This window comes from Labeo rohita, chromosome 24 (genome assembly GCF_022985175.1).
Source record: "Labeo rohita strain BAU-BD-2019 chromosome 24, IGBB_LRoh.1.0, whole genome shotgun sequence".
NCBI classification, from domain to species: domain Eukaryota; kingdom Metazoa; phylum Chordata; class Actinopteri; order Cypriniformes; family Cyprinidae; genus Labeo; species Labeo rohita.
Genome location: NC_066892.1, coordinates 14,109,024 through 14,136,628, shown reverse-complemented (window position 1 = coordinate 14,136,628; position 27,605 = coordinate 14,109,024). Strand labels below are relative to the sequence as shown.

Genomic DNA, 27,605 nt, shown 5'->3' with positions numbered 1-27,605 from the left:
AGGGTGCAAAAAAATCAAAATATTGAGAAAATTGCCTTTAAAGTTCTTTAAATAATGTTCTTAACAATGTACATGACTAATCAAAAATTAAGTTTTCATACATTTACAGTAGGAATTTTACAAAATATCTTCATGGAACATGATCTTTACTTAATTTCCTAATGATTTTTGCCATAAAAGAAAAATCAATAATTTTGACCCATACAATGTATTTTTGGCTATTGCTACAAATAAACCCCAGCGACTTAAGACTGGTTTTGTGGTCCAGGGCCACATTTGCAGATATGTGGCATCTTAAAAAGTAAAAACCCAAAACTATCTCATGGCAATTTATAACTATGTAATACTAACTATATTAATACTATACTATATTAATAATATTAATATTAACTATATTAAAATCAAGTTTTGACAAATTAGTGGCTAATTTTTATGAATTTCTCATTCGTATGTGTTCATAAAGGAGTTTTGTTTTCCCATGAGATCGGGTTGGAAAACCCCTGGTTTAACCTTTGGTCATGTCAACATCTCAGAACAGATCAATAATCTTAAGATCTTTCTCTTCACTTCAAATGAACATTAGTCAACGTATTGCAAAGCAAATTACAGACAACGTTTTAGCAATTGGAAAACATTTCATGGTTTATAAAATCTTTTGTACAATATTTATACGAAAAGGTTTACAGGACTTGGGCAGCTGTAGTGTTTCTTCACTGTAGAAACACAAAGCCACAGACCATACTGATGGACAAGGGTTTGTGGGGTGAGTGAGGACGTCCAGGCTCAGATCCAGGTGTTTTCCTCAGATCAACTGTTTGGTTTATGTTGACAACAGAGATATTTTTCACTTGATCTTAGGAGGGGTGTAGTGAATTCGGCACCTTTCTTTGAAAACCTGGAGGAAAGGTGATAATTAACAAACGCGTCTATGTGAAACCCACTCGTATTCAATAGGAGATGCTCAATAACTCACCTTCAGACTTCGGTCATTGACCACTTCTTCAACATTTAGCTCAGACTGCATGAGTTTTAACTGTAGGGAAATAAAAAAAAAATACAGGAGTCAAACAATTTCAGCAATTCAAGTACTGTACATACAATATAGAAAGGAATTACCTTAGTTTGCTCTTTCCTGAGTTGCTTGATTATTGACAAGTTGTCGCTATCTTTTGCCCTCTCTTCACGTAACTGCCCGACGACAGCAGAGGTCTCTGTAATACATGACTTTATTGCCTTATCTCTGGAAAGATGAGCTTCCATGAGCTGAAAGGCATAGGCAGTACAGAAAAAGGGCTTGTAATTAATACATCACAGATGGTCATACATCCAGAACAGAATTTGGGGATCTCTAATAAACATTTTAGATATTAAAGAGTACTTTGCACGGTGATACATACAGATTCATAAAGTTCTTTGCAAGTCTGTGTGGCGTCCACTTTGCCTGAAAAGGATGCAGTGGGCACAGTGGTATTGAGGGCATGGACAATTCTGTCATCTATGGTGCGCATTACTTTTAATACTTCCTGAAAGACATGAGAGATGTACAGCATATCAAAACATAACTGTTACTATTTGTTCTCATATTGAAAGTAATGCAACCATCATGTTGTTCATATGCTTTTTAACCCTTGCTGTACTGAAAATACTATTAAAGATTGCAAATACAAAACCTGTGCTTATTGAAAGATTATATTTAAGATTTTAATTAATTTTTTGAGGTGACCAGACAAGTGTAATAAGCGTGGAGAACAAAAAATAAATAAATAAGGTTTATTTTTTGAGAAGTAATTATACATTATGTGAGCAAGTTTTAGTCCCATGAGAATACCATTAACTAGTATATTCAGAAATAATAAAATTCTCTCTGGGTCAAAATGACTGGGACACAATAATGGTCAATAGCGTTGAGATTTGCCACCTTAAATATTAACAATAAATCTTTCCCTCCATTTATTATTGATAGAACTGTGAATTTTGTACTAAAGTAAAAACCCTTGGTAATCATCAGACATTTCATTTAAAATGTGTATTATAACTATATATGGGCCATTCTACAGAATTGGTCGAAATTGCTGTCCGTCAATCAAAAAACACATTTAAAAAGCAGTTAAGTATTCAAATCTTAGCTGTTGTTTTAAAAAGTATCTTTTTGATTCTTTTAAAAAGTGAAGTTAAAAAAAAAAAACTTTATATTTTCTTTGCAAATAATTAAAGATTACGTAAAAAAAAAAAAAAAGTGTCCCGTATTTTCATGTCACTACTGAAAATGTATACTGTATGTTTTAGTCTATTAACTGAGACTGATTTTAACTACATACCTACATTTATGATCAGGAAATATTAATGTGTCCCTCTCTCTCATAGCTACATGGTAAGTAGATAGGTCCCATCACTTTGAGGTAAATGTGTTCAAAATTAGAAAAATCTGTGTGTAACTTTAAGGAACGTCACTACCGAACACCATTTTTTCTCCAATTGAGCACACTTTTTTAAGAGTTATTTCATAATATTTTAACGTGCTGATTAGCATCTTCGAGCTAGCTTTAAAAGTATCTAAAATTGTCACTACCGAATCAGTCACTACAGAAACATTTGGTGGAGTTTCGGAAGTGACATTGATTTTTTTTGGGTGTTATTCCATAAGTTTGTCACTACCATAACAGTCACGACCAAAACATGTCATCATAGTTTCGGTAGTGACAAAAGGGAACACATGATCCTCATATTTGGAGGAAATAAAATTTTAGTACTGTTATGCAAAGTTTTAAGTTTTTTTTAGTGTGTTTTAGTAGTGTTTTAGTTTGCAAGTTAAAATTCTGTAATGTGATGTGGTCGCTACCAAAGCATTAGTCACTAATGAAAATGTGCAGTTGCTACCGAAACATGGGATGTTTTGTCAAAAATAAAATATGTTAAATTATCAGCTAAGATGTTAGTTTTTGGTTCAATAGATATTCAAACTAATGAATCCTTAAGTTTGAAATCAAGTTTTTGCCTTTTACAAAGAAAAATTTAATTCAAAATTCAACAAATCACATAAATTACACTTGAAATATTCTTAAAAAAAAAAAAAAAAAAAAAAAAAAAATATATATATATATATATATATATATATGTAAATGTAAGATGTAAATGTAAGATGTAAGCAAAATCTTAATAGGTCAATATAACACTATTAAATTATATATTACCGTGTTTCGGTAGGACAAAGGACAAACATTTCAAAACTTTCTGACAGCACAATATGAGAATTAACCGTACAATTATTAGAAAGGTGTACCTTGGATATTATACAAGTTGCATACATGCAAATTCTTTCCAACCCTGACTTTGGACCAACTCTGTATTTGGCCCATATACATAGGTAGCTGACAACATTTCAAGCAGAATCCTGCAATGTGAATAAACCTATTCAAACCACATTTTCTACTTCTTGTATAATAACTATGGTTGCAAAATGATGTGCTTATATTAACTAATGAACACCAGGAATACCTCAGAAACAATTAATGCACTGCAAAACACTAAATGATGATTAAAAAATATACACAAAAATAAAAATACACACATTTTTATACTTTCCTGATATAAACATAGTTTTAAAATCCTGGTGCTGAAAAAAAAAAATTAATTTATGTTTTGTTAGCTATCCACATATTACACATCAACTCATGCTTAATGTCTTTAATAAAAAAAATAAATAAACGTCTCTATTGTGTATAAATGAAAGCTCGTTTAATGCATTCATTTATATTTCTAAAGAGCAGCATGGTTACTTAATCACTCGTGTTTGCTCTGCTGCTCATTGAACCTCACTACTTCATGTAGCAGACCACTGAGGGTCATTCGCACAACATTCCCCTTAACATCACAACAACGTGCTTCTAAAAATCAGCGTGTTAAAATACCCTGCGTAATTTTATCCCGACCACTTACAACTTCGTTCATTTTACCTGAAACATTGAAAAGTCCTCACAGTTCAGAACTCCACCGGGCGCCGCCATAGTGCACTGAAGAGGTCCTGCACGCTGAGGGTGCCCAAATACTGCCTGAGTTACATTTGCTACAAAAACTGTTGTTTTTGACACGACACGTACTAACCAACGTTAAAGGTAGTTGTTGAGTATTATCGCATGCTTATACTATCGCGAACTAACTTATTAGAGATCGTGTGACACAGTTATTTCTTACGATAAAAATAATCAGGAAAATCCACAGGATATTTATGCGAAATGATCAGCAGAAATGCAAATATTTGCTATACATTTACCTATACCACTTACAAACACATGCGTGTTATGCTTACTTCACATACGTACGTCATTAACAGGCGCTTATGTGGGCTGAACTGTTTTGCCTGCTCAGGGTCCTTCGGCGTTTCACAACTAAGCTCATACATGAACTCGAACTGACTTTCAGGTAGTTAGTGGAGCTAATCCTGACATTGTCATTTGGACACGATTTCATGGCTTAAACTTGTCTTTTTCTGCCAACATATTTTCTTTAGAAGTCATGATCTTCAACATGATCAGAGGGTCCCGCGCTGCCTTCGGCACTTTAATAGGTCAGTATTTTCCATATGTTATTTGTTTTGGACGCTGCCCGGCTTTGGCACTGGATGTACTGGGCATTCTTCAAATACTTAATTGCATAAAACTAGCAGTGAAAACATGATTAAGTGTGTTTCACGTTGTTTCACTTTTGGAGACTGGCGTGATTGGATTCATAAGGTTGCTTAAGGTTGTTGCATGATTTTATTACTTTAGATTGATGTTTTATCTAAGACGTGCACAAAGAGGCACACATCTTGTGAATTGACTTGTTGTAATGATTTTACAACTCTGATCTCTCTTACCAAAATGTACAATCGGATCATTCCGGTAAATCAATTAATCATAACTTATTATGTATATATTTAATAGTCATTTTTATGTTCCTAATATAAAACTCTATTTTACTTATCATATTATACATAAATTATGAATATTATTAAATGACTAGCAACAGCTGTGCTAACGAGAAAAATAGAAATCTAAATAGAAACGACTGTATATACAGTAAAATTCTGAAATATTTTTACTATTTAAAAAAGCTGTTTTCTATTTGAATATATTTTTAAATGTAATTTATTCCTATGATTTCAAAACTGAATTTTTAGCATCATTTTGATTGTAATATTCTGATTTGCTGCTGGAAAAACATAATAAATAGAATGTTTACAAGAACAGCATTTATCTGAAATAGAAATCTTTCATAACATTATGTCTTTATCGTCACTTTTGATCAATTTAAAGTAGGGATGATGGCTCGATACCATAATTTTGGCTTTGGTACCATACCAGAATGTGATGCCTCGATATTGATACTAACTTAATACCACAGATAACAAATAACCAGCTTCAAAAGATAGGGGAATTGAAAACAATTTAGTAATTAATGTTAACGTACTAAACAGGTATGAGTTCATTTATAACTAATTATTGACCTAGATTAATAAGTGCTGTAATACTGTTAGGTCAATTTACGTAATGAATTTTACCAAAGTTTGCTTTACTGTAAAGTGTAATTCTAACTAATTATTCAAAATCACGTTATTATCTCTCTCTTTTCAGATTTCAGACTCAGCCAAAGAAAAAGCATTAAATATAAACCTCTCAGCTGTGCAGCAGAAACATTCCCATTTAATAATACTATAATTAATATACCAAAACTCCTGCTTCATTCAAATTCAATTAATGCTTGATTGTTTGAAATGCAAGTCCAAATATTACGTGACCAAAAGCTAAACTGGTTCTAGCGTCATGCGCATTTGAGCTTTCGTGTTTAGTCTGTATCACATCTTAGGTATGTGCGTTGATCAGTTGTGAATAAAAATGAATGCAAACTGAATTTCTGAATGATGCACTCACCTTTCAATCTCTAAATTTGCATTAAAGATCAGGATGATCAAATGATAAATGACATAAAATACCAAATTGATCAAAATTATAGTATCGAACCGTTTGAAATAAAATATATACTGTTATTCTTACAGCACCAGTATATCACACATCCCTGATTTAAAGCATCCTTGCTAAATAAAAGTATTAATTTTTATAATTTCTTTCCAAAAAATGATACTGACCCCAAGCTTTTGAATGCTGGTCTTAGGATCTTTTTATTCATCAAACAATCCTGAAAAATATACCGTTTGAAATATTGATAATAATAATGATGATGAATGTTTCTTGAACAGCAAAAATGCATTTTAGAATGATTTCTGAAGGATCATGTGACACTGAAGACTGAAGTAATGATGCTGAAAATGTTTGCTTTGATCACAAGAATAAATTACATTTAAAATATTTTCAAACAGAAAACAGTTATTTTAAATTCTTAAAAAATTATTTTTGAAGAGAATTCTTTACAAAACATTAAAAGTCTTACTGTTCAAAAATGCTTTCATATATATATATATATATATATATATATATATATTTGTATATGTGTGCGCATGTGATCTCTCTTATAAAAATATACCATAGTTAAATTCCTGGCAAGATACAACACTCACAACTGAATTAGTTTATTATGTTATGTTATGTTATATTATATTATATTATAGCTCTGTATGTCATTAAAAAACAATAAAATGACAGCGGTTTACTGTATTTGTATTGTGTAGGAATGGTTGTGGTATTTTGGCAAAAACCATCATTTGAATACAGCTTGTACTTTTTTCCTAATGTATATCAAATGTTCAAATGATTATATAATAAATCATTCTTAAACAGCTGCTAAGATAATAAATCAAATGTTTAAATGCAATGTCATTTCCTCATCTGAGGAAAGAATGCAAACAAAAATGTTTTCAACTTGTATCAGTGCAAATGTAACAGGAAACAACAGATTTGCGTTGTATAAACATCATCCTACATGCAAAATGCATCACCATAACAGACTTAAAGGCACAGTTCAGCTAAAAATGTTCCACTAATGAAAGTCCATGTTAAAAAACATGAGGGTGAGTAAATGACAGAATTTTTATTTTAGACTAAACTATCTCTTTAACATTCACTTTAATCCAATAGGGCAGGCGAGGAGAGGTATGATGACCACAGGGAACAGAAGACTGTGCAGCAAGCCTCAAGAGGGGGCATCCGGACCCCAACAGGGTCAGTACCCAAATTTCCATTCAATCCTACCTACTTGCATTAGAAACATGTTATCTGAGATGACGCAAAAACTGAAATGATTCAGTACCTGGTATGATTCAGCATCAGACATGATTCAGCACTTGACATGACACAGCACTTTTACGTGCTGAATGAGTTGCATCATTCCAACACGCTTTGTTCCTTAAAACCAAAAGAAGGAATTTAAGCGCAAGAACAAACATGCACATAACACGCAACAGTGTAATTATGATGTAGAGCGAGATAAGTTCCTGTTTCAGCTGTTCTACAAGGATCATACGAAAGGGGATTTCAGTGTTTTCCCAATGGACTAACTTCTTTTTACCTTGTGTTTTCTCTCTCCTTTTAGCACAAAGGCTTGGGTTTAAATTACCAGGCTACCGCCCTTCAGAATGGGATAAAAAGATGCTGGTTTGGTCTGGCCGATTTAAAACCACAGAACAGATTCCAGATTTTGTATCGTAAGTGAGCTATTCCTGTTTACATTGAGATAAACCCCCAGCTATAGTTTGTGTATTAAAGTCATGTGGCTAAAGTTCTGCCAGCGTATTGGTGGAACACAAAAGAGGTCTGCTGTGAATTACAAACAAGATTTGCTTGAAGTGTCCTGACAGGTAATTAGTGTAATTTATGGTATCTGGAGGGAGATCAGAGTGATGTCTGTTTGTGATGTTACATGCAAAACAGAGCAGGCATGTCCTCTGTGACCTACTGTACATACAGTTGATTGTATAGAGGGATGAGGAAAAATATTAATTTGATGACTAATCGCAATACATATTCGAATTCGATTCAGATATCGATTCAGGAATCTCAAAAATTTATCTTTTTACTGTGCAAAAACAGTTTTAAGACCCATTCATACTATTAACAATATTAGCGTTATGTTCTTTTTATTATAAACGTGCTACAGTTTTGTCTTTAAATGCTCAAGCTTGATTATTTTGCTTCATTTTGATTGACCATTGGTGTTTTTATCATTCATAAGATGGGAAATTACCTCTGAAAGTCAATATTGTTCCTTATTGCTATCTCAGATAGCAATGAAGGACCGTTAAAACGCTTTCCTTGTGATCTGCTGATCTTAGTCGTTTAAAGTGTCGTAGTTAATATGTAAAAACTTGTATTTTAAGTGCTAAACTAACATTTTAAGTGCTAAAGGTTCTTGTATCTATGTTTCTTCCGTTGCATTGTTGAATCTTCAGCGCCTCAGCAAAGAAATCGTATTTTACATTAATTGTTTTGTGAGTTATCAGTCAGTATTAGATGTTTTGAAATAGGAAAAACACATTGTACCTCGAAATAACGACGAGAAGCGTCTTTCTATCGAGTTGTCCTACACGCAAAAACAAACGTGCAAACGACCGGTAAAGCTCGATTCAAACACAAGTGATTCTTATGAGCTGATTCTTTTGAGTGAATCAAAAGCACACAGCGCTACCAGTAAAGCTCGATTCAAAAACAAGTGACTCTTTTGAACTGATTCTTTTTAGTGAATCAAAGCACACCAGTGAAGCCCGATTCATGGACAAATGACTCTAATGAGCTAGTTCTTTTAGCGATTCGTTTAAAAAGATGATGCACCTGTTTGTTAGCACTTAAAGGATTAGTTCACTCCCATATTAAACATTTCCTGATAATTTACTCATCCCGTGTCATCCAAGATGTTCATATCTTTCTTTCTTCACTCGAAAATAAGAAATTAAGGTTTTTGAGGAAAACACTCAAAGATTTTTCATATAGTGGGCTTCAGTGGTGTTCAACAGGTTGAAGGTCCGAATTGCAGTTTCAAAGGGCTCGACACGATCCCAACCAAGGAATAAGGGTCTTATTTAATAAAACAGTCTGTAATTTTCTAAAAAAAATGTATATATTTTTGACCACAAATGCTCTATCCATACAATATTTTTTGTACAATAATACTTGACTTCTTTAAACTTTTGAAACAGCGTTTTCATTACTTACGAAAATACTGGTGTTTTCAGATTTGAGATGATTGATGCTGCCAGGAACAGAGTGCGTGTGAAGGCCTGCTATGTCATGATGGCAATGACCATCCTGGCATGCCTTGTTATGGCTGTTTCTGGCAAAAAGGTAATAAAAAGTGTGCTGGATAAAAGAAATGCTCTTTTAGCTTGCACAATATATGGCTGTCATATACTTTAACCAATGCCTTCGATGACAGGCGGCAAGTCGGAATGAAAATCTGACTACTTGGAACATGGAGAAGAAGGCTCGATGGAGAGAGGAGGCACAGAAAGAGAAGGAGGCGAACATTACACTTGCAGAGAAAGCCCAGTGAGATGCATCCATCCGTGCTCCCGAGGCCCACGTCTCAGCATTGTCTGGGATCATATAACAACCAGTTATTTAATGTTAAATGGCACACACCATGGGAACCATGGTAGAGGTGGTACAGACTTTCCTTCACATAGTAAAGTTTTTTAGAGTATAAATTAAAAATAACGATGTGAGATTTTCCCTGTGTGTTTCATTTTTTTGTATGTGTATTAAGAAAAAAATAAAATGGTATTCCACTGATGTTTTTTTTCTTTATTATTATCTTTAAAGTCTTAATGTTAACTAAAACCATATTGTAGTTGTTAGAATGGCCAAAGATCAGCAATCTCCACGTAAAACTGACAGAGCAGACTAAACCGTAAGTTGTAGAGACTTGAAACTTGTCACCAAGGCTCACCCCAATCAGCCTGAGGGGGTTGCTACACCAAGCAAAAGTACACAATAGCAAAATTTTGGGGTATTTTGCATTTTTACCAAAACCTTTCTTCGAACTAATCCTAGGTTTTTTGTCTAATCAGAACCAAACCAGTGCAAAGATTCTCTGGATAGTAAATATCAATAATTATTAAAAAGAAGTTTAACTTTTGATTCACCGTCACAAAGGGGTGCTAAAATGTTTGAAAAGGGCAGGGCCACTTTTGGTAAAATGCCATTAACTCCTGAACAGGATGAGATATCTTTGCCAAATTCAGAACACTTGTGTAAGAGCTCAATCGGAAATCACAGGACAAAAAGAGTGTAAATAATTGTATACTGTACGATTTTTTACACATATGCACAATATTTGTATCATACAGTAGACCTGCTCTTTCCAAACAACTTCTTGCCTCTAGAACCACTGCTGTCAATCAAACCATTTCCTAAATGATTGAGAAAACGCAAAAAACTACTTTTGCAAACTAGTCCTTGGTTTTTCGCTCAGTAGAGAAAAAAAAATCCACATTATCTAGACTCTCTAGGGTCAATAATTATAAACAAAAATGTTGAAATTTACCCTGTGGGATGCTATAACGGGGTTGTTTAGAAACCCAAAAGCCTATAAAGTCTAAACAAAAACTCAAAACTTCACAAAACCTATTGAGCACATGCAAAGTTTCAGGGAGATCAGACCACAGCTAGCACTATAACAGTCATAAACATTTAAAAACATATTTCTACAGTAAATTACCTGAATTTGCCAAAAATGCTTTTTTTTAATCATTGATTTAGGTTGTTACAGGCGTGATAGATAATATGTAATGTCTTTTTTCATATGTGCTTAAATGTTTAAAGTGCTTGAACCCTTGTAATCGCTGCTTGCAGCTATATTTAATAGTAATAATGTTCAAATAATATGAGCTGTATATTGATTCTGTGATGCCTAATTTAAATTTAAGTATTTAAAAGTATTAAAAGTAAGATTATATTCTCTAATCCACTTATTTACAAACAGCATTCATTTGGTCAAAATAGAATTGAATGTTATTAGCCATAAATGTATAATAATTATCGGCTTGGTTAAAAGCATCTGCTAAATGCACAAATGTTAATGTTATCAATATTTTAGATATTGACACATTCCTACATTAAAAGAATAGCTCATCCAAAAATGTAAATTTTGATAAAAATGTACTCTCCCTCAGGCCATCCAAAATGTAGATGAGTTTTTCTTCTTCCAAACCAATGGATCCTCTGCAGTAAATGGGTGCCGTCAAAATGAGAGTCCATAACAGTAATCCACACAACTCTAGTCCATCAATTACATCTTATGAAGTGAAAAGATGTTTTTAAATTCATAAACATTGCTTTTTCTGCTGAAAAAGTAATCTTATCTGAATCAGGAGAGAAATACGCTCAGATCAAACAGTCCATAACAGTTCTGTGGACGTTGATGCGAGAGGACAACAGGAATGGACTTTTTCATTATGGACTTGCATTTCGGCCAGAAACTCTGGTTTAAAGTTAAAATGATGGATAATAATGTTTTTATTTCTTTTTACTTGTGGATTGTTGTGATGTTTTTATCAGCTGTTCGGACTCTCATTCTGACAACACCCATTCACTGCAGAGGATCCATTTGTGAGCAGCTATTCCTTTAAGGCTGTCTTAAGGCTAATGTTTATTGTCTGTGCTTGATTAAAATGAACTGCAAATAAAATAGCACAGCTATTAGCACTAAACTACATAGGAAAATATGAGTGCCTGGTCAAAAAGGTTAAGTGTACACGAAGAATGAAAGCATAATGACTGGCCCTTCTCTGAATGAAGCAATGATGAACAAGAGTCTCTTCCAGATGTCAAATGAAATCACTTGACCACAGAGCTTCATGAAACAGCATTTATGCAAATGGCGTAACAGAGAACAGTTACACAATCTCAATACGACAGCAGTATTGAACACAAAGAGCTGGTCATCTCTTGGGAAGAATCTGACATTGAAAAAGAAAACCTAAGTAAACAATCATATCTTGAGCTAATACCCAGTAAATCTTAAGTTTAAATTTGTTGATAAATCTTTTAAAGTCCATTTGTTTGTCATTTTCCACCTCCATTTTTTAAAATGAGGATTATGGCACCTTCGGTATTAAGAGATTCTAACCCCCAGAACAACAAAACAGAACTGAGTAACTTTCCGCTCTGTATTTTTCCATAAACAGTTCTAGTCGCTCGGAAAATATGGTGTGTCTGAATGTGTGTGTGTGTGTGCATTCAGCATGATTAGACATTAATATTTAAGTTTGTCTCACACACACGTCAGGAAGCTAAAGCCTTTTGAGCTCAGTTTTCAACAGCTTGTTAAAATATGTCGGAAGCTTTAAAAGGGTTGGAGTTTTCTCAGCCAGAATGAGGCAGCGCTCTTAAATACTTAGTGTTTTCTGTAAGTACATCCTGTAAATGCAGATACGCGCCGTTCCTCCTCATCTTGATATCCTGAGAAGCATTTCGGGGGGCCTAAAATGGACTACAGAGGTTCGAATCTAAACAAAGGGTGTCTGTTCTGAACGTAAAGTGCCGATGAAGATGATGCTCATGTGAAATTGTCCTTTTGAAGTATCAAATGGTCTAATGCACAGGATACAGGACCTGTCTTTTTGTCTGTCCAGCAGTCTCAGTGAGCGGGAAGACTCCAACTCCCAGAATTCCAAAGGTGCAAATGTGTAACCCTAAAAGGAGAGGCGGAGCCTGTACAGTTAAGTCATTGTCGGAATGCATGTTCAATGCAAGTCAAAGCAAGAGACCATCTGACTGGCATTGTCGGTCAGAAAGCCTGGACCCCTCAGTCCGTCTTTGAGTCGTCTGGATCAAATGAGAAGGTAAAAGTGCCTTGCGTTTAGCAGACGTCCTTTTGAGTTTTTCTGGCGCACGTTGGCCTTGACTTTTTTATTTTTTTGGGTGGAAGGGGGGATTTTAGAGACATGCAAACACAGTCACACGGTCAGTCCAGTGTTTTACAGATGGAAAGCAGATCCCTTGTCAAGAGTCAATATTGCAGTCACGTCACACGAGCTGTGCTTTCCCAGCTTCGATTAAGTCATCGCTGGATGCAGTTTTCCTGAATCGGGCTGAGGGACTGGTGGGATACGCGTGCTTTGAAGGGCTGAATGACAGTTTAATGAAGGAAGTGGGATTTTAAAGTCATACGAAAGATCTACTGGTCACACTTTCTGCATCAGGACAAGAAGTCGCTATCGCTCTGGAGCCATCGTTCTGGACCGGGCCAGGGAAGTAGGACAAGAGGGGGAAAATGGGTTGACCGGCAACACACGCTCTTGTATATCACACTTTAACTGAAATGTTCATTTGTTAAATCCTTCGCTCTGTTGGGTCAATGGGGGGGTGACGCTCACCCTCCAGGGTGGATTGCTTGAAGAAGAAGAGGATGGAGGGAAGTGTTAAAGTTGGAAACCCTCCATGGGAGCCTCACACTGCTGGAAAAGGAACTGCTGCTGCTGGAGGTCGACGGCAGGTGCCAGCGCCGGATCTTCATCCTCTGTGCTGAAGTAGCGCTCGATCAGGTCAAAAGCCTTCTGGTAGATCTCCTGGTTCTCATGGCCCTGTAGAAACTCCAGTTTGTCCAACCCTAATGGAAAGCAATAGGAAAATGTGTGTTTGTCAATTTTAGTAAGTTTTACTTAATTTTAGTTGTAGAGAGTAACAGAGTAACACGCAGTGTTAATTTTGACAGCAAATTTTGATTTAGTCTTAAGGTCAGTGCACACACAGTCCTAAATTTATGCATGTAAAAAAAAAAAAAAACGACCTCAAGTTGTGTCATTCGAGTTTACACACCGAAACTTTCGTCCGTCATAAAAAATTCGGATCAGGTTTGAGTTTCAGCATTTTTGCATCCGTAGCAAGCATTTTAATAGGAAAGGATGACGCATACGAAAATTTCAGACTCAGTGTGCAAGGACCTAAAGTCACAGCCTTCTGACTAAAATGGCATTTAGTTTTAGTCATATTTTAGTCATCTGAATTGTTTTAGTCGACTAAATATCATAAAAACGAATGGGTTTAGTTACAGTGTAATGTTTTTATTAAGCATTTCTCTGAAGGTACAAATTATTAAACTCATTGTATTGTTTGATATTAAGGTTTTTTCATAATAGACACAGATTTAACTGCTGTGACACACACCTTGTTTTTATATTAGAATTAAATAAAACCACAAAGAAACAAAAACAAATGTTCACATATAACCTCCTAACCAGATTCATTCTGAATTAATTGCTTCCCAAATTGTCCCTCCATAACATTTTTGTCTTGTTTTTATTTGTTGACGAAAATGTCAATAAATTTGTCATTCAAAACGAGTTTTTGTTTTGTTATCGTCTTGTTTTTGTCTGTGAAAAAATGATGTTGATGAAAATTATGACTAAAATTATTCATCAGCGAAATTAACACTGGTAACAAGTTCAAATATTTTACACATTATTATGAAGATGAAAATTTAAAACAAACGTGAAAGCTCGTTGTGAACATCTAATCTCCTAAAATAAAGGCATTGGTAAGATTAACACTTCTTAACATTAAAAAGGGATTTATTGTTGAAAGGATGGGATGTAATGAAGGGTCTGAAGACCCCAGAGAATCAATTACAGGCATATGATCAGGTAATGATGAGAAAAGATAAGTAAAGAAAACTTGTTTTTTTTTGTTGTTTTTTTAAAACCTCATTCAGTATTACATTTCAACAACAATATATTACTGTTAGTATTAACATTTTTTGTATTACATTTATTACTTTATTATTATTTAACTTACAAAAAAAAATCATATGTGACCCTGGACCACAAAACCAGTCATAAGTAGCACGGGTATATTTGTAGCAATAGCCAACAATACATTGTATGGGTCAAAATTATAGATTTTTCTTTTACGCCAAAATCATTAGAATATTAAGTAAAGATCATGTAAATTTCCTAACATAAATATATCAAAACTTAATTTTTGATTAGTATAATATGCACTGCTAAAAACTTCATTTGTACAACTTCATTTGTTTTTTATTTTACAGAAAAACAGTAGAATTACAGTACTAATGTTCATGTCTGTCTTCATTTATTTGCTTTCAAATATTAACCCATAATTCTTCTGATGGGAGATTTTTTTTTAATGCATGTACTGTATGCTCAGACTTGATTTATTTATTATTTGTCCACAAGATGGCGTCACTGGCCCAAGCTGTTATTTCAGCAAAAAAATGGATAAGGCATAACAAAAACAACAGAACACTGCATGGACCAGAGCTTTTTTGAGAGGGTTAAAGATCCCAACATCAACTGTAAAACTTACAGCACAAAGACAATTTTTTTGGTTATACGTTTTGGGAAAATAGCACAGATACTTGTCAAGAATTAACCCTTCTAGTGCTCTTGTGTTCATGCGCGCCATCAGATATACACTTCAGAAGCTTTAAGCCCAATCTGTATTTCCGCTTTCTTTTGTTGACAACAGATTTTCATTGCATTTTCATGTACCATAATTAAAAGGACAGTTCACCCAAAAACTCCTTAATGTCGTTTCAAACCTGTAAGACCTTTGTTTATCTTCAGAACACAAATTAAGATATTTTTGATGAAATCTGAGTGCTTTCTGACCCTGCATAGACAGCAACACAATACCATGTTCAAGGCCCAGAAAGATAGTAAGGACATCGATAAAATAGTCCATGTGACATCAGTGGTTCAACAGTAATTTTATGAAGCTACGAGAATACTGTTTGTGCACAAAAAAACTAAATAATGACATTATTATATAGTTGCACTTCTGTCTCTTGGATTTCATCAAAAATATCTTAATTTGTGTTCCAAAGATGGAAAAAATCATGAGAGTGAGTGATTAATGACAGAAATTTTCATTTTTGGGTGAACTATCCCTTAAAGCCACAGGGGTATAATGAGTTAATTATGCTTAATGCGCATAATAAGTTACTCAAACCCAAAGAGTCATACTTCTCAGGTCAGAACACATGAAAATCCATATACATATGGAAAAATCACATAGTCAGTGTGATGGATAACATACCATAGGCCTCCTCAATGAGGGCGCAGTAGGGGTTTATTCCACCTCCTCGTTTAGCTTCCAGCTCACCCAGTCTTAGGATGTTCTCCAAGCCATTCAGTGCCACCTGTACGATCTTTGAATCCATCAGCGTCAGGAGGTCACATAAGGGCTTGATGCAACCAAGCTCAACAAGATGCCTGAGGAGAAGATTAATGAATTGAAATAAAAAGCCATCTTGGATGCTGATGGAGATAAAGTGATATGATCATAAATGATCACACCAGACGCATGTTAACACCAGGTTTAAGCGACAGTCTCACCTGATCTGCTCAGCAGAACCGCCAGATGTGGCATTTGTGATGGCCCACGCTGCTTCCTTTCTTGTACGGAACTCGGCTACTTGCAGAATATTTATCAATGGGGGGAGCAAGTCTGCATCTATCACCATCTACAACGATCAAAGCAAAGATTGAGAGAGAAACAGACACTCAGAGCATTGCATGTTGCTTCTTGGTTCAGTTTGCTTTCACAAGGCACACTTCAGAGTGTGTGTCAGTAGGGCCAATAGGGCTCTGACCTATTGTTTTGGTTTGGATCCGAGCTCGTTTATCGTGTTTATATATGCTAAACGAAGCAAACTAAGGTAGAAAACATGCCAGGTTCTAAAACAAATGCTCTAAATGCTCCAGTTGTGAAAACACCCCTAAACTGACATTTATGCGCATGTACCTGTATTTGTGCACGGTTCCCGGCTGTAATATTGGAGATGGTCCAACATGCCTCTTTTTTAATAGACTCTTTCGGGCTACTCAGCAGGTGAAGAAGACTTTGCAGGGCAGAGCAGTTAAGAATCACCTGTGCATGAGAAACCAAATGATGTTACACCCAAATGATGTAATAGCTACATTACTGCAGAGGATGAAAAAAGCAGTTGCTTCACCTGAGTCTGTAGGTCATCTCCTGTGACTATGTTCCCCACGGCTCTTAATGCAGGAGACACCACCTTATATTCTGCATGTCTGGAACACATAAAAACAACACCTCAGAAAACTGCTCTTACTTAAAGATTTAAAGTAGCACCCATAAAAATACAAAACAGAGAAGCCATCTGAAAAGTCTAAACCAGTGGTTCTCCCCCTGTAGGGGCTTGGGTCCACTAGGCGGCCTCAGGAACTTCCAAGGGGTCTCAAAACAGCTTAGAAATTCATTAAATGGTTAGTTCACTCAAAAATGAAAATTCTGTTTTGAATTACTCGCCCTCATGTCATTCCAAACCCACAAGACCTTTATTTATCTTACACAAGTTAAGATATTTTAAGAGCTTTTTTGACCCTGCGTAGACAGCAACGGCCAAGAAAGGAAGTAAGGACATTGTTAAAATAGTCCATGTGGCATCAGTGGTTTAACCATAATTTTATGAAGCTACAAGAATACTTATTGTGCTAAAAAAGCAATGTTGTGCTGTCATGAACACACACAGAAAAAAGAAATTGTTGTGTGAAGTTATTTTTAATTATCTTTTAATAAACTATGAATAAAGTCGGTAGTTTTCTTTTCTTTCATTTTTAAGTGAATTATCTCTTTAAAATGAGAAAAACTACAACTAAAACAACCTAAAACCAAGATAAGTCCTATTTTATTTAAATTATTTGTTTTCTTTAAAGAACAAAGGTTTCCACAGTCTTGGAAAACATGGATATATGAAGTATATATCCTAAGATATAACATTAAAAGTGTGCTTTCTAGATCTGAAAGGTCATAAATATATGAAATCTTATAGCTCACTCTGCATTTGTATAATGAATATACATTTTTATAGTTATGGCGAGCTCTAAAATACTTTTTGGTATCCAGCAAATCACAAATGACTGGAAGAGTCATGGGGCCTTTAAATATTGTTGTTGATAATCAGGTCTTGGAGTCACAATGGTTAAGAATGGCTATTATTATTTCCATCTGTTTTTCCATGTCTTACAGCAGCAGCTCCACTAGTCTGCGGCAGACTCCTGAGTCAATAACAGCCTGGATCTTCTCATTGGGACCATCAGACAGATAAGAAAGAGCCCAGCATGCATCAGCCAGAATGTCGGTATCATTCACGAAGAGCAGCCAGGACAGAACGCTGAGACATGGCGACACCTGCATTAAAAGACAAATATCAAATTAGATTTCACTTTGACCTAAGTATCCTTATTTAAATTAATTATAAACTTAATGTCGGCTAATAAAATTTTTTTCAGTTATTTTTTTGTTTATAATACATTAATCCATGTCAATGTATTATAAACAATAATAAATCCACATTTCCATAAAACTATAAATCAACATTAACATAAGCAATTAAGCAGATTTATTAAAAACATGTTCTAGTTTGTGCACATGGCCATGTTGACACATGTACATGCTACCCACAGCAATACCTTTTTACCCAGTTTGTGGATAGTGAAGTGGTGCAAGAATTGACTACGGTTGTTTATGTGCTTGCTTCTCATTTAGCAGGCACTTTACATCTATCATGCTCTCATTTACATACACTAATTTGGCAGATGCTTTTATTCAAAGCGATGTAAGACAATAACAGCTAATAGTCATAAAATTCAGCCGCTCTAACTGTAAAGATAGGCCTCTGGCTGTTAATAATTTATGTGCTTTAGTCAAACATCTCAAGCTACAGTAATGTAACTGTCGTTTATGGAATGCAAAAAACGTGTATTTTACCCCCCAGAATGAGTTTTTTTAAACTGGGGAACCCCTCCTGAAACGTGACTGGGATAGTTTTGGGCTACTTATATAAGCAGCAGTTGGCCGGGTTTTGTTCTGAAAACCTGGCAACCCTGATTATTATTATCAATGTTAATATCAATATCAGTGTTCTTCAATATATCTTCAGAAACCGTTAAACATTTTAGGATTCTTTGATGAATTTAACATTCAAACAGCATTTTTAGCAATAGAAATCTATTGTAACACTATAAATGTCTGCTTAAATTTAACATGTCCTTATTGAATAAAAGTATTGTTTAAAAAAAAAACCTTTTGTACATTATTAGTCTTTAAATTTAGCGTTAACTGATGGTTAAGGTCATCTAAATGTAAAAAAGTGGAAATGTGCTTGGAACAATTAAACATCTAATGCAGATGGTAATATATTTAAAAATATATATATAAAATGATTTATAAAACAGCTTTTAATAGATATAGCACAGAAATATTGTGCATCCCTACTCTTCCATTTCTATAAATCTACTTTGGAACTACACTACCAGTCAAAAGTTTTTGAACAAGATTTTTAATGTTTTTAAAGAATTCTGCTCACCAAGCCTGCATTTATCTGATCCAAAATACAACGAAGCAGTAATATTGTGAAATATTTTTACTATTTAAAATAACTGTTTTCTATTTGAACATATTTTAAAATGTAATTTACTCCCGTGATCAAAATTAAATTTTCAGCATCATTACTCCAGTCTTCAGCATCACATGATGCTTCAGAAATCATTCTAATATGCTGGTTTGCTGCTCAAGAAACATTTATTATTATTGAGAAACTGTTTTCAACATAATAAATGTTTTTTGAGCAGCAAATCAGAATACCAGAATGATTGATAAAATTCAGCTTTGAAATCTCAAGAATAAATTGCATTTTAAAACATATTCAAATAGAAAACAGTTACTTTAAATAGTAAAAAATATTTCAAAATTGTACTGGTTTTGCAGTACTTTGAACCAAATAAATGTAGGCTTGGTTAGCAAAAGACACTTCTTTAAAAAAAGGAAAAAAAAAAAAATACTGTTCAAAAACTTTTGACTGGTGTATGTGTTTTTGAATAAATCACCATATAAATAAATTGTACTGAACTGCACGGAAATAGTAGGAGGTGACTTTTACCTTGGCAAAATCTGGGGGTGGGTTTTTTCCTCTGCACAGGTTAGACAAAGCCCAAACTGCATTCCTCATCATAGTCAGACGATTTTGTTTAGCCAACAACCTGAGAATGAGAATCGCCGTCATTAGAACTATTCAACAGTACATTTGTTCTAAAACAAACGATTGCATGACTTACTGTACTAGAGAGGGTAGAATATTGCAGTCCAGAACATAGTCCCTGCACTCAGTGCTGTCACCTGCAATATTGCCTAAAGCCCACACCGCCTGCAATGGAAAAAGACAGTTTCAATCACTAAAATAGTCCTGTTTCCTTTTTATACCTATATGGGTTTATTTGTGACCCTTCAGTGACAGGTTTACCTGTTCCTGTACGTCCTCGAAATCCGAGCTGAGCATCTCAATGAAAATGGGCACCGCCCCAGCCTGGATGACCACACGCGTCTGGTGGGATGTTCCTGAGGCGATGTTAGTCAGAACCCACGCTGCTTCAAACTGCACAGAGACAAGACGTCTGTCACCATACTGCTGAAAAGCATTCACTAATACAGCATTTATAAGCCAAGAAGATTAAAATAAAGATAGCGAGGAGACTTGCAGAATATACACATTCCAATAGTGTGAGCATGTGCTGGGAGAGATCCATGCCGGATGACTCACTGTCTCGCTGCTGTGACTTAAGGGCTACATCTGCAGGCTGTTCCTCTGCTTCTAGGTTGTACAGTTCGTTTTAATATTACTTAGTAGGCTCACCTGTAGCGTGCAGTTCTCTCTTCTTTTCAGGAACTCAACAAAGCGCTCCACGACACCAGGGGTGGCAATGACCTCATCAATAGGGGGATTAGGCTCTAATGAAGGGTTAAAGATGGAGTTAACATCCGGTTATCATAAATATGATTATGCAAATGCATTCATTTTAATCTTTGGGTTTTTTTTACCTTTAGATAACAGCTTTCTGAAACGTTGTGTTCCTATGAGCTGTTGTTCTGGAGAGCTGGAGAAGATCATCTGTATCATGTCCTCAGAAATAACACTTCCCTATGATGATGTAACGACAGAAAACATAATAATCATTTTTCTATCATCAGTAAGTAAAAGACTTTGTGTAACTATTGTTTTATCTTTCTCACTGTGATTTGGTCCATATTGTTGGCCTGTGATTCCAGGTATCCACTGTCTGACATCCCATCATCCTCCAGTGTTCCGTCCTCCTCCACTGTGGCCACATTTCTGCGCTTGAACAGCTGTAAGAACACAAACTCTTAGCTCACTGTGCTCAATAAAAATACCAACATGTCCCACATATCAGTGTTAATGTTGCACTTCTGTCCTTGGAAGGAGCAAGAGAGTCATTTTTTTTATTACTGTTAAAATATTTTCTCCTGTAGAATCAACTAGAAGTAAGGTATTTGTAGGCTGATTCTCTCAAAAACTGTATTGTGCAGCTTTTTAAATAAGATATTGTTCTTTTTGTTTTAGCATTTTGGACAGTCTGATATAGTAAAAACATTAAAACACACCTTTATTAACTAAAATCTGCACTGCTATAAATGCAGGTCTCAATAATAATTATTATTCTACTGGCCCAGTAGTTCATATTTACTAAATATACACTTACATTCAAAAGTTTGGTGTCAGTAATATTTTTCAAAGTGACAGAAAATACATTGTATATACACTAGCAGTCAAAAGTTTTTGAACAGTAAAGTTTTTTCTTTTAATATTTTTTTAAAGAATTCTCTTTTGCTCACCAAGCCTGTAGAAGTCCAGCAAAAACAATAAAAATATGAAATATTTGTAATATTTAAAATAACAGTTTTCTATTTGATTATATTTTAAAATGTAATTTATTCCTGTAATTTAAAAGCTGAATTTTTAGCATCATTACTCCAGTCACATGACCCTCCAAAAATTAGTTTAGAATTCTGATTTGCTGCTCAAAAAACATTTATTATTATTATGTTGAAAACAGCTGAGTAGACTTTTTTTTAGGTTTCTTTGATGAATAGAACGTTCAGAAGAACAGCATTTATCTAAAATAGAAATCTTTTATAACATTATAAATGTCTTCATCACTTTTGATCTATTTAAAGCATCCTAAATAAAACAATTAATTTCTATAATTTCTTTATTCTTCTATAATTTCAGATAAATGCTGATCTTCGGATCTTTCTATTCATCAAAGAATCCTGAAAAAAATTTACTCATCCATTTTAAATATTGATAATAATAATAAATGTTTCTTGAACAGCAAATCAGCACATTACAATAATTTCTGAAGGATCATGTGACACTGAAGACTGGAGTAATGATGCTGAAAATGTAGCTTTGATCACAGGAATAAAATACCTTTTTAAAATATATTCAAATAAAAAGCAGTTAAATAAAATAGTAAAAATATTTTACAATATCACTGCTTTTGCTGTATTTTAGATCAAATAAATGCAGGCTTGGTGAGCAGAAGAAACTTCTTTAAAAAACATTAAAAATCTTACAGTCCCAAAACTCTTGACTGATAGTGTATATAATTTAATAACAAGACACAAAGCAAAGATGCACAAAGCCACTTTCATATCTCCCATTCTCTTACTTGTTCATCTTTCTTTTGTTTGCGAAGTTGCAGGCCTTCTTCCTCCCTCCTCCTCCTCATCTCATCTGTGTTGAGCGATTTGTTTTTATAGCTTTTGAGACGTGCATTGTCCTTCCCCTGACTCATGATGTTGCCTGCTGCAAAGACATGATCAAAGCAAGATGAGTACCAGAGGAATCACCAAGACTCATTAAAACAGTTGCTTGATCTCAGCTAGATGACAGGCTTTGAAAGATCATTTAATGTCACTTGTTTCCATCAGCAGTGGACACATATACCAATCATAATGCAAGATAAGCAAGCACATCCAATGTTTGTGACATAACTAATCCGACAGCAGCAAAAATACAGAATACTAATGCAGTCAGAGCTGTAACCTACTCAAACGACCTTGTTAGTCAGTTAAATGTGGGGTTAAGCAAGAAAACAAAAGTATATGAGGTTTTGTGTTTATGTTGTTTAGCCTGAGAATGAATACTTTCAGTCACATGGAAAAGTCACTTGCAAATAATATAAGCTGAGGTCAAGAAACAAAGGCCCCATGATGAACACCAACCCTTTCCAATTTTATTCCTATATATTGATTCTGAAAGTTTTTACACTGGGCTTTGCCCGTATATTGTTTACTTAATTTATATATAATTTATATAATAAAATAACATTTTAACATTGTAAGAACCCTTTGACCTAATACACTACCAGTCAAAAGTTTTTGACTCATCAAGCCTGCATTTATTTGATCCAAAATACAACAAAAGCAGAAATATTTTTACTATTTAAACTAACTGCTTTCTATTTGAATACATTTTAAAATATAATTTATTCCTGCGATCAAAGCTAAATTTTCAGCATCATTACTCCAGTCTTCAGTGTCACATGATCCTTCAGAAATCATTCTAATATGCTGATTTGCTGTTCAAGAAACATTTATTTATTTATTATTATTATTATCAATATTTAAAACAGTTGAGTACATTTTTTTCAGGATTCTTTGATGAATAGAAAGATCCAAAGATCAGCATTTATCTGAAATAAAAAGCTTTTGTAACATTATACACTACCATTCAAAAGGTTGGAGTCAGTATTTCTTGGGGGGGAAAGAAATTATAGGAATTTATTTATAAAATTCATCAAAAGTGATTATAAAGACATCCATAATGTTGAACACTTTTATTTCACATAAATGCTGTTCTTCTGAACTTTTTATTCATCAAAGAAACCTGAAAAAAAAATCCACTCAGATGTTTTTAACTTAATAATAAATGTTTTTTAAACAGCAAATCAGAATATTAGAATGACTTCTATAAAATTCTATAAAATACTTTTCTTCTAAAGTATTATGTTACGTGATGCTAAATTAGGCTTTAAATAATATATTATTAAAATAATATATTATTTATATTATTATTAATAAATTGCATTTTAAAAAATATTCAAATAGAAAACTGCTATTTTAAATAGTAAAATATTACAAAATTGTACTCTTTTTACTGTACTTTAGATCAAATACATGCAGGCTTGGTGAGCAGAAGAGACTTCTTTAAAAACATTAAAACTCTTACTGTTCAAAAACTTTTGACTGGTCATGTATGTCAACAAAATGAATTTAAAAAAAATAAAAAATGAAATAAGAAAAAAAAAAATGAATCAGACTTTATTTTATATTCAAATTTCTGTTCTGGAAATGTATTCAAATTAGTGCAATTTTCATTAGACTTGGCCTCATATCCATATTTAAACAGAAATACAAAATTATTGTTTTAATACACTGTGATAACCAAATGTGAAAGTACGATGACATCTATTAGTTACAGTTTGTACTCCATTCACCTGTGGTGCTTTGCTATGACTATGACTAATAAGATTTTTAAGGTATTAGTAAAATACAGAGCCAGACTGGATCTGTCAGTGTCTTTAACCCGCTTCTCATGGGCAGTGGCGCTTCAGCCCGCAGTGAAGGGGAGCGACCCATCCAACCATCTCCACCTAAAAACACCCCGCCAAACACACCAATCCAAACACACATAGCGCCTATGAAACGGACACGATGGATTCAAGTCAATAAAATGTCATTTTAGCCCCTCACATGGCAGTGATCATCGATTGAAGAGCAGGTTTGTTGGTAATATCGTCTTAACGCCAGACTCGCCTCCCCCTCCCAGATCTGCGCAGCAGCCTCTGTTAGCTCCCCTGCTAACCCACCCAACAAGGTTGTCCGACTGCTGGCTTATATATATGTTTTAACAATTTCATCTTCTGAATTGAACATCATACAAATGGAATAAATCCACTCAAACACAAATAACCCACACTGGCGCACTGACCTGTCAAAACTGTCTCGTTTATCCCTGCGTCGTTTAAGCTGCTACCGTTCAGCCTCCGCCGGTATAGTGATACTGCGCATGCGCACTGGAAGAGGACATCGTGTGCGAAGCGCATGTCTGGTTCTCCGTGTTGCCAGTTTTGTGTAACAAACGTGGTTGCCATGTCCACTCTTTATAATAAACCCGGTCTTTTTTTAAATAAAGGAGCTTATAAATATAGGTAGTCGCAGGGTGAAGAGATTTTTTTTTAGATTATGTAAGCCAACAAAACGGCTTGCTTGTGCTTTATGACTTCCGTATCAAATAATAAAGTATGACAATACGATCGCAGCTATCAGATATGCTCACGTGCTCTTCACGTTATGCACTATTCATTATACAATTATTACTAGATTTAAACTTGTTAGGGGCCAAGCACCAGAGGTGCGGTGGCACCTATTGTATCCGTTGGCGTTATTATTATTCCGCTTCTTCTTCTTCTTCTTCCTCTTCCGCCGCAAGTCTATGGCAGCCCATAGAACCGCTTGCGGGAAAGTTGTATAATTTTGCACACTGATAGAGGACAGTCCCAACATTAACCATAGCAAGTTTGGAGTCTCTAACTCAAACTCTCTAGCGCCACCACTTGTCCAAACTTTCAAAAGATTTATGCTAATAACGTTTGAACCGTAAGCCACACAACAAAAATTCTTTTTTCCTCTGATTCCTTGGCTTATGCCGAGTCGAATGGACACCAAAATTCAAAAATCGTAAGGTTTCGTTTTTTCGCTATTCTCAATTGTTCGTAAAACCTACTTTTTCGAACTCGTCCTAGGCCGTTGCACCGATTGTCACAAAAATTGATCCAGATCATCTTCAGACCACGCTGGCAAAAAGTTATGGAATTCAAGTCGATTCGTCCAGCCGTTCACGAATAACACGCGAAAGAATTCTACGAAAAGCTAGCAAAAATCAATGTGAGGCTATATCTCCGTAATAGTTTGTCATATTGACACCAAACTTGGTGTGTGTTATAACAAGCATGACCTGAGCCTACCTGCAGTGTTTCGGTGCAGTGCCCCCTAGTGGTCAGGAGATACGAAAAATGGCTATTTTTCTTTATAACGTCTGAATGATTTGTCCAAAAATCACAAAACTGGTCTCTTTAGATTCGGTGTGTCGTACCGAGTCGAACCATATCCAATTTTCCCATGTAAGCCATTTTGGGTGTCGGCCATTTTGAATTTAGGTTTAAAATGCTGTATCTTGAGAACGGATTAGCGTATCGTTTCGACATTAATTACAAAAATGTTCGGCACCATGCCCTGAATGTACATAAAAATTTTGGGGCCAGCGCCACCTTGTGGTCAAAAGTTATAACGAAATTTCGAAAAATGCTAATAACTTTTGCGTACATTAGCCTATTGAAATGAAACAGATTTTGATAGATTCCTTCGGTCATGCTAAGAACACGATACCAATTTTGCCAATTTTGGCCGAACTTCCTGTCCGCCATTTTGATTCATATTGAAAACCTACTTTTTCGAACTCCTCCTAGACCATTAGTCCAATTTTCACCAAATTTGACTCAGATCATCTTCAGACCATGCTGACAAAAAGTTATGGATTTTGTGTCGATACACGAAACGCTTTTTCGTTTAGCGCATCAACGAATTTACTGGAAAGATGCCAAATTGCATCCGAGTCTGTATCTCTGCAAAGCTTTGACATATTGACACCAAATTTTATATGTGCTATTGTCACCACACTCTGACCAAGCCACATCAATTTGGTAACAGTGCCACCTATGGGTCAGAAGTAATACGCCATTCACTAAACATTAATAATGAAATTTACAAAAATGCTAATAACTTCTGTTTACATTAGCCTATTGGAATGAAACTGATGCCAATAGATTCCTTGGGTCAAGTCGAGAACATTGATACCCATTATGCCGAAATTGGCCAAACTTCCTGTCCGCCATTTTGATTAATGTACAAAACCTACTTTTTCGAACTCCTCCCAGACTGTTAGTCCGATCTTCACCAAATTTGACTCAGATCATCTTCAGACTATGCTGGCAAAAAGTTATGAATTTCGTGTCGATATAGGAAACCGTTTTCGTTTAGCGCATCAACAAATTTGCTGGAAAGATGCCAAACTACATCTGAGGCTGTATCTCTGCAAAGCTTTGACATAATGACGGCAAACTTTGTGTGTGTCATTGTCATTTCACACAGAACACGTCACATCAATTTGAAAACAGCACCACCTGTTGGTCAAAAGTGATAAGCCATTAAATTTTATTACGATTGGTTGTATTTATGATTTTTCAGCCATTTCAACTGATATTATCCTAAAAAGGCTTAAGTTACTCACTGTTGTAGTCGGTCTGCTGCTCCTTGCCGTGCTTAACTCCTCATTCTGCCTCTTTTGTGCTTGGCCCCGCAATTGCTGCTTGCAGCTATATTTTCTTCTTTTTTTAGTCACATACAAAGAAACACACACACACATATGTATACACACACAGGATACATATATATATATATATATATATATATATATCAAAATGAAACAATGATACTGAGTGAATGCTCCTGACACATAGCCCACTGAGCAAACGACGTCCAAACGACGTCATTTCAACGTCTTTGTCGGAATATAGACATGATCTGCACGTCGGGTGGACGTCTCATGTTTGTTGGGAGTATACGTCCTTCAATTACTTTTATTTCAAACTCGCTAAATTTCAGCCTCAGCCCAATCAGAAGTACCAGTATTTGCATAGAAACAAAGTAGCCAGAAAGAAATGCTAATTTTAAAGAAATACGTCAGATGGATTTAGAGGCTTTTGCATCGGAACT

General features: G+C 34.9%; 3 protein-coding genes across 5 annotated transcripts; 1 reads left to right on the top strand and 2 right to left on the bottom strand.

Moving 5' to 3' along the window:
• Nucleotides 1-66: 66 nt before the first annotated feature.
• On the bottom strand, nucleotides 67-8,734 carry mix23 (mitochondrial matrix import factor 23). 2 transcript variants are annotated; one of them, XM_051098051.1, is made up of 6 exons: nucleotides 8,472-8,734; nucleotides 7,243-7,337; nucleotides 1,398-1,523; nucleotides 1,117-1,263; nucleotides 974-1,033; nucleotides 67-895 (listed from the first exon to the last, which is right to left on the bottom strand). In XM_051098051.1, exons 2-6 carry the CDS (start codon nucleotides 7,264-7,266, stop codon nucleotides 845-847), a joined length of 408 nt encoding a protein of 135 aa, XP_050954008.1. In that variant the 5' UTR covers nucleotides 7,267-7,337; nucleotides 8,472-8,734; the 3' UTR covers nucleotides 67-844. The 2 variants fall into 2 exon arrangements, with proteins under 2 accessions (XP_050954008.1, XP_050954007.1); XM_051098050.1 differs by lacking the exons at nucleotides 7,243-7,337; nucleotides 8,472-8,734 and adding an exon at nucleotides 3,954-4,273 and having other exon boundaries at nucleotides 69-895.
• Nucleotides 4,314-9,716, top strand: fam162a (family with sequence similarity 162 member A). Of its 2 annotated transcripts, XM_051098048.1 has the most exons (6): nucleotides 4,314-4,419; nucleotides 4,508-4,564; nucleotides 7,071-7,154; nucleotides 7,525-7,636; nucleotides 9,161-9,269; nucleotides 9,361-9,716. In XM_051098048.1, the coding sequence occupies exons 2-6, from the start codon at nucleotides 4,513-4,515 to the stop codon at nucleotides 9,475-9,477; spliced, it is 474 nt and encodes a 157-aa protein (XP_050954005.1). In that variant the 5' UTR covers nucleotides 4,314-4,419; nucleotides 4,508-4,512; the 3' UTR covers nucleotides 9,478-9,716. The 2 variants fall into 2 exon arrangements, with proteins under 2 accessions (XP_050954005.1, XP_050954006.1); XM_051098049.1 differs by lacking the exon at nucleotides 4,314-4,419 and having other exon boundaries at nucleotides 4,425-4,564.
• A 2,063-nt stretch (nucleotides 9,717-11,779) lies between these two features.
• On the bottom strand, nucleotides 11,780-24,881 carry kpna1 (karyopherin alpha 1 (importin alpha 5)). Its single transcript, XM_051098046.1, has 14 exons — nucleotides 24,763-24,881; nucleotides 22,439-22,575; nucleotides 20,979-21,092; nucleotides 20,787-20,886; nucleotides 20,602-20,696; nucleotides 20,212-20,343; nucleotides 20,027-20,115; nucleotides 19,852-19,951; nucleotides 17,938-18,101; nucleotides 16,903-16,981; nucleotides 16,692-16,817; nucleotides 16,283-16,410; nucleotides 15,984-16,159; nucleotides 11,780-13,536 (listed from the first exon to the last, which is right to left on the bottom strand). The coding sequence occupies exons 1-14, from the start codon at nucleotides 24,875-24,877 to the stop codon at nucleotides 13,349-13,351; spliced, it is 1,743 nt and encodes a 580-aa protein (XP_050954003.1). The 5' UTR covers nucleotides 24,878-24,881; the 3' UTR covers nucleotides 11,780-13,348.
• Between the last annotated feature and the right edge of the window lie 2,724 nt (nucleotides 24,882-27,605).

What these genes read in the sequence shown, in the direction of transcription:
- kpna1 (XM_051098046.1), bottom strand. Translation starts at nt 24,877, where the DNA reads ATGCGCTTCGCACACGATGTCCTCTTCCAGTGCGCATGCGCAGTATCA. An exon ending in AAACGAGACAGTTTTGACAG is followed by an intron (nt 22,576 to 24,762) that starts GTCAGTGCGCCA and finishes ATGTCTTTGCAG; the next exon opens with CAGGCAACATCATGAGTCAG. An exon ending in GGTTCTGCTGAGCAGATCAG is followed by an intron (nt 16,160 to 16,282) that starts GTGAGACTGTCG and finishes TCTTCTCCTCAG; the next exon opens with GCATCTTGTTGAGCTTGGTT.
- mix23 (XM_051098050.1), bottom strand. Translation starts at nt 4,004, where the DNA reads ATGGCGGCGCCCGGTGGAGTTCTGAACTGTGAGGACTTTTCAATGTTT. An exon ending in GCAAAGAACTTTATGAATCT is followed by an intron (nt 1,264 to 1,397) that starts GTATGTATCACC and finishes TATGCCTTTCAG; the next exon opens with CTCATGGAAGCTCATCTTTC. An exon ending in TCAATGACCGAAGTCTGAAG is followed by an intron (nt 896 to 973) that starts GTGAGTTATTGA and finishes CCTTTCCTCCAG; the next exon opens with GTTTTCAAAGAAAGGTGCCG.
- fam162a (XM_051098048.1), top strand. Translation starts at nt 4,513, where the DNA reads ATGATCTTCAACATGATCAGAGGGTCCCGCGCTGCCTTCGGCACTTTA. An exon ending in GGCATCCGGACCCCAACAGG is followed by an intron (nt 7,155 to 7,524) that starts GTCAGTACCCAA and finishes CTCTCCTTTTAG; the next exon opens with CACAAAGGCTTGGGTTTAAA. An exon ending in TGGCTGTTTCTGGCAAAAAG is followed by an intron (nt 9,270 to 9,360) that starts GTAATAAAAAGT and finishes CTTCGATGACAG; the next exon opens with GCGGCAAGTCGGAATGAAAA.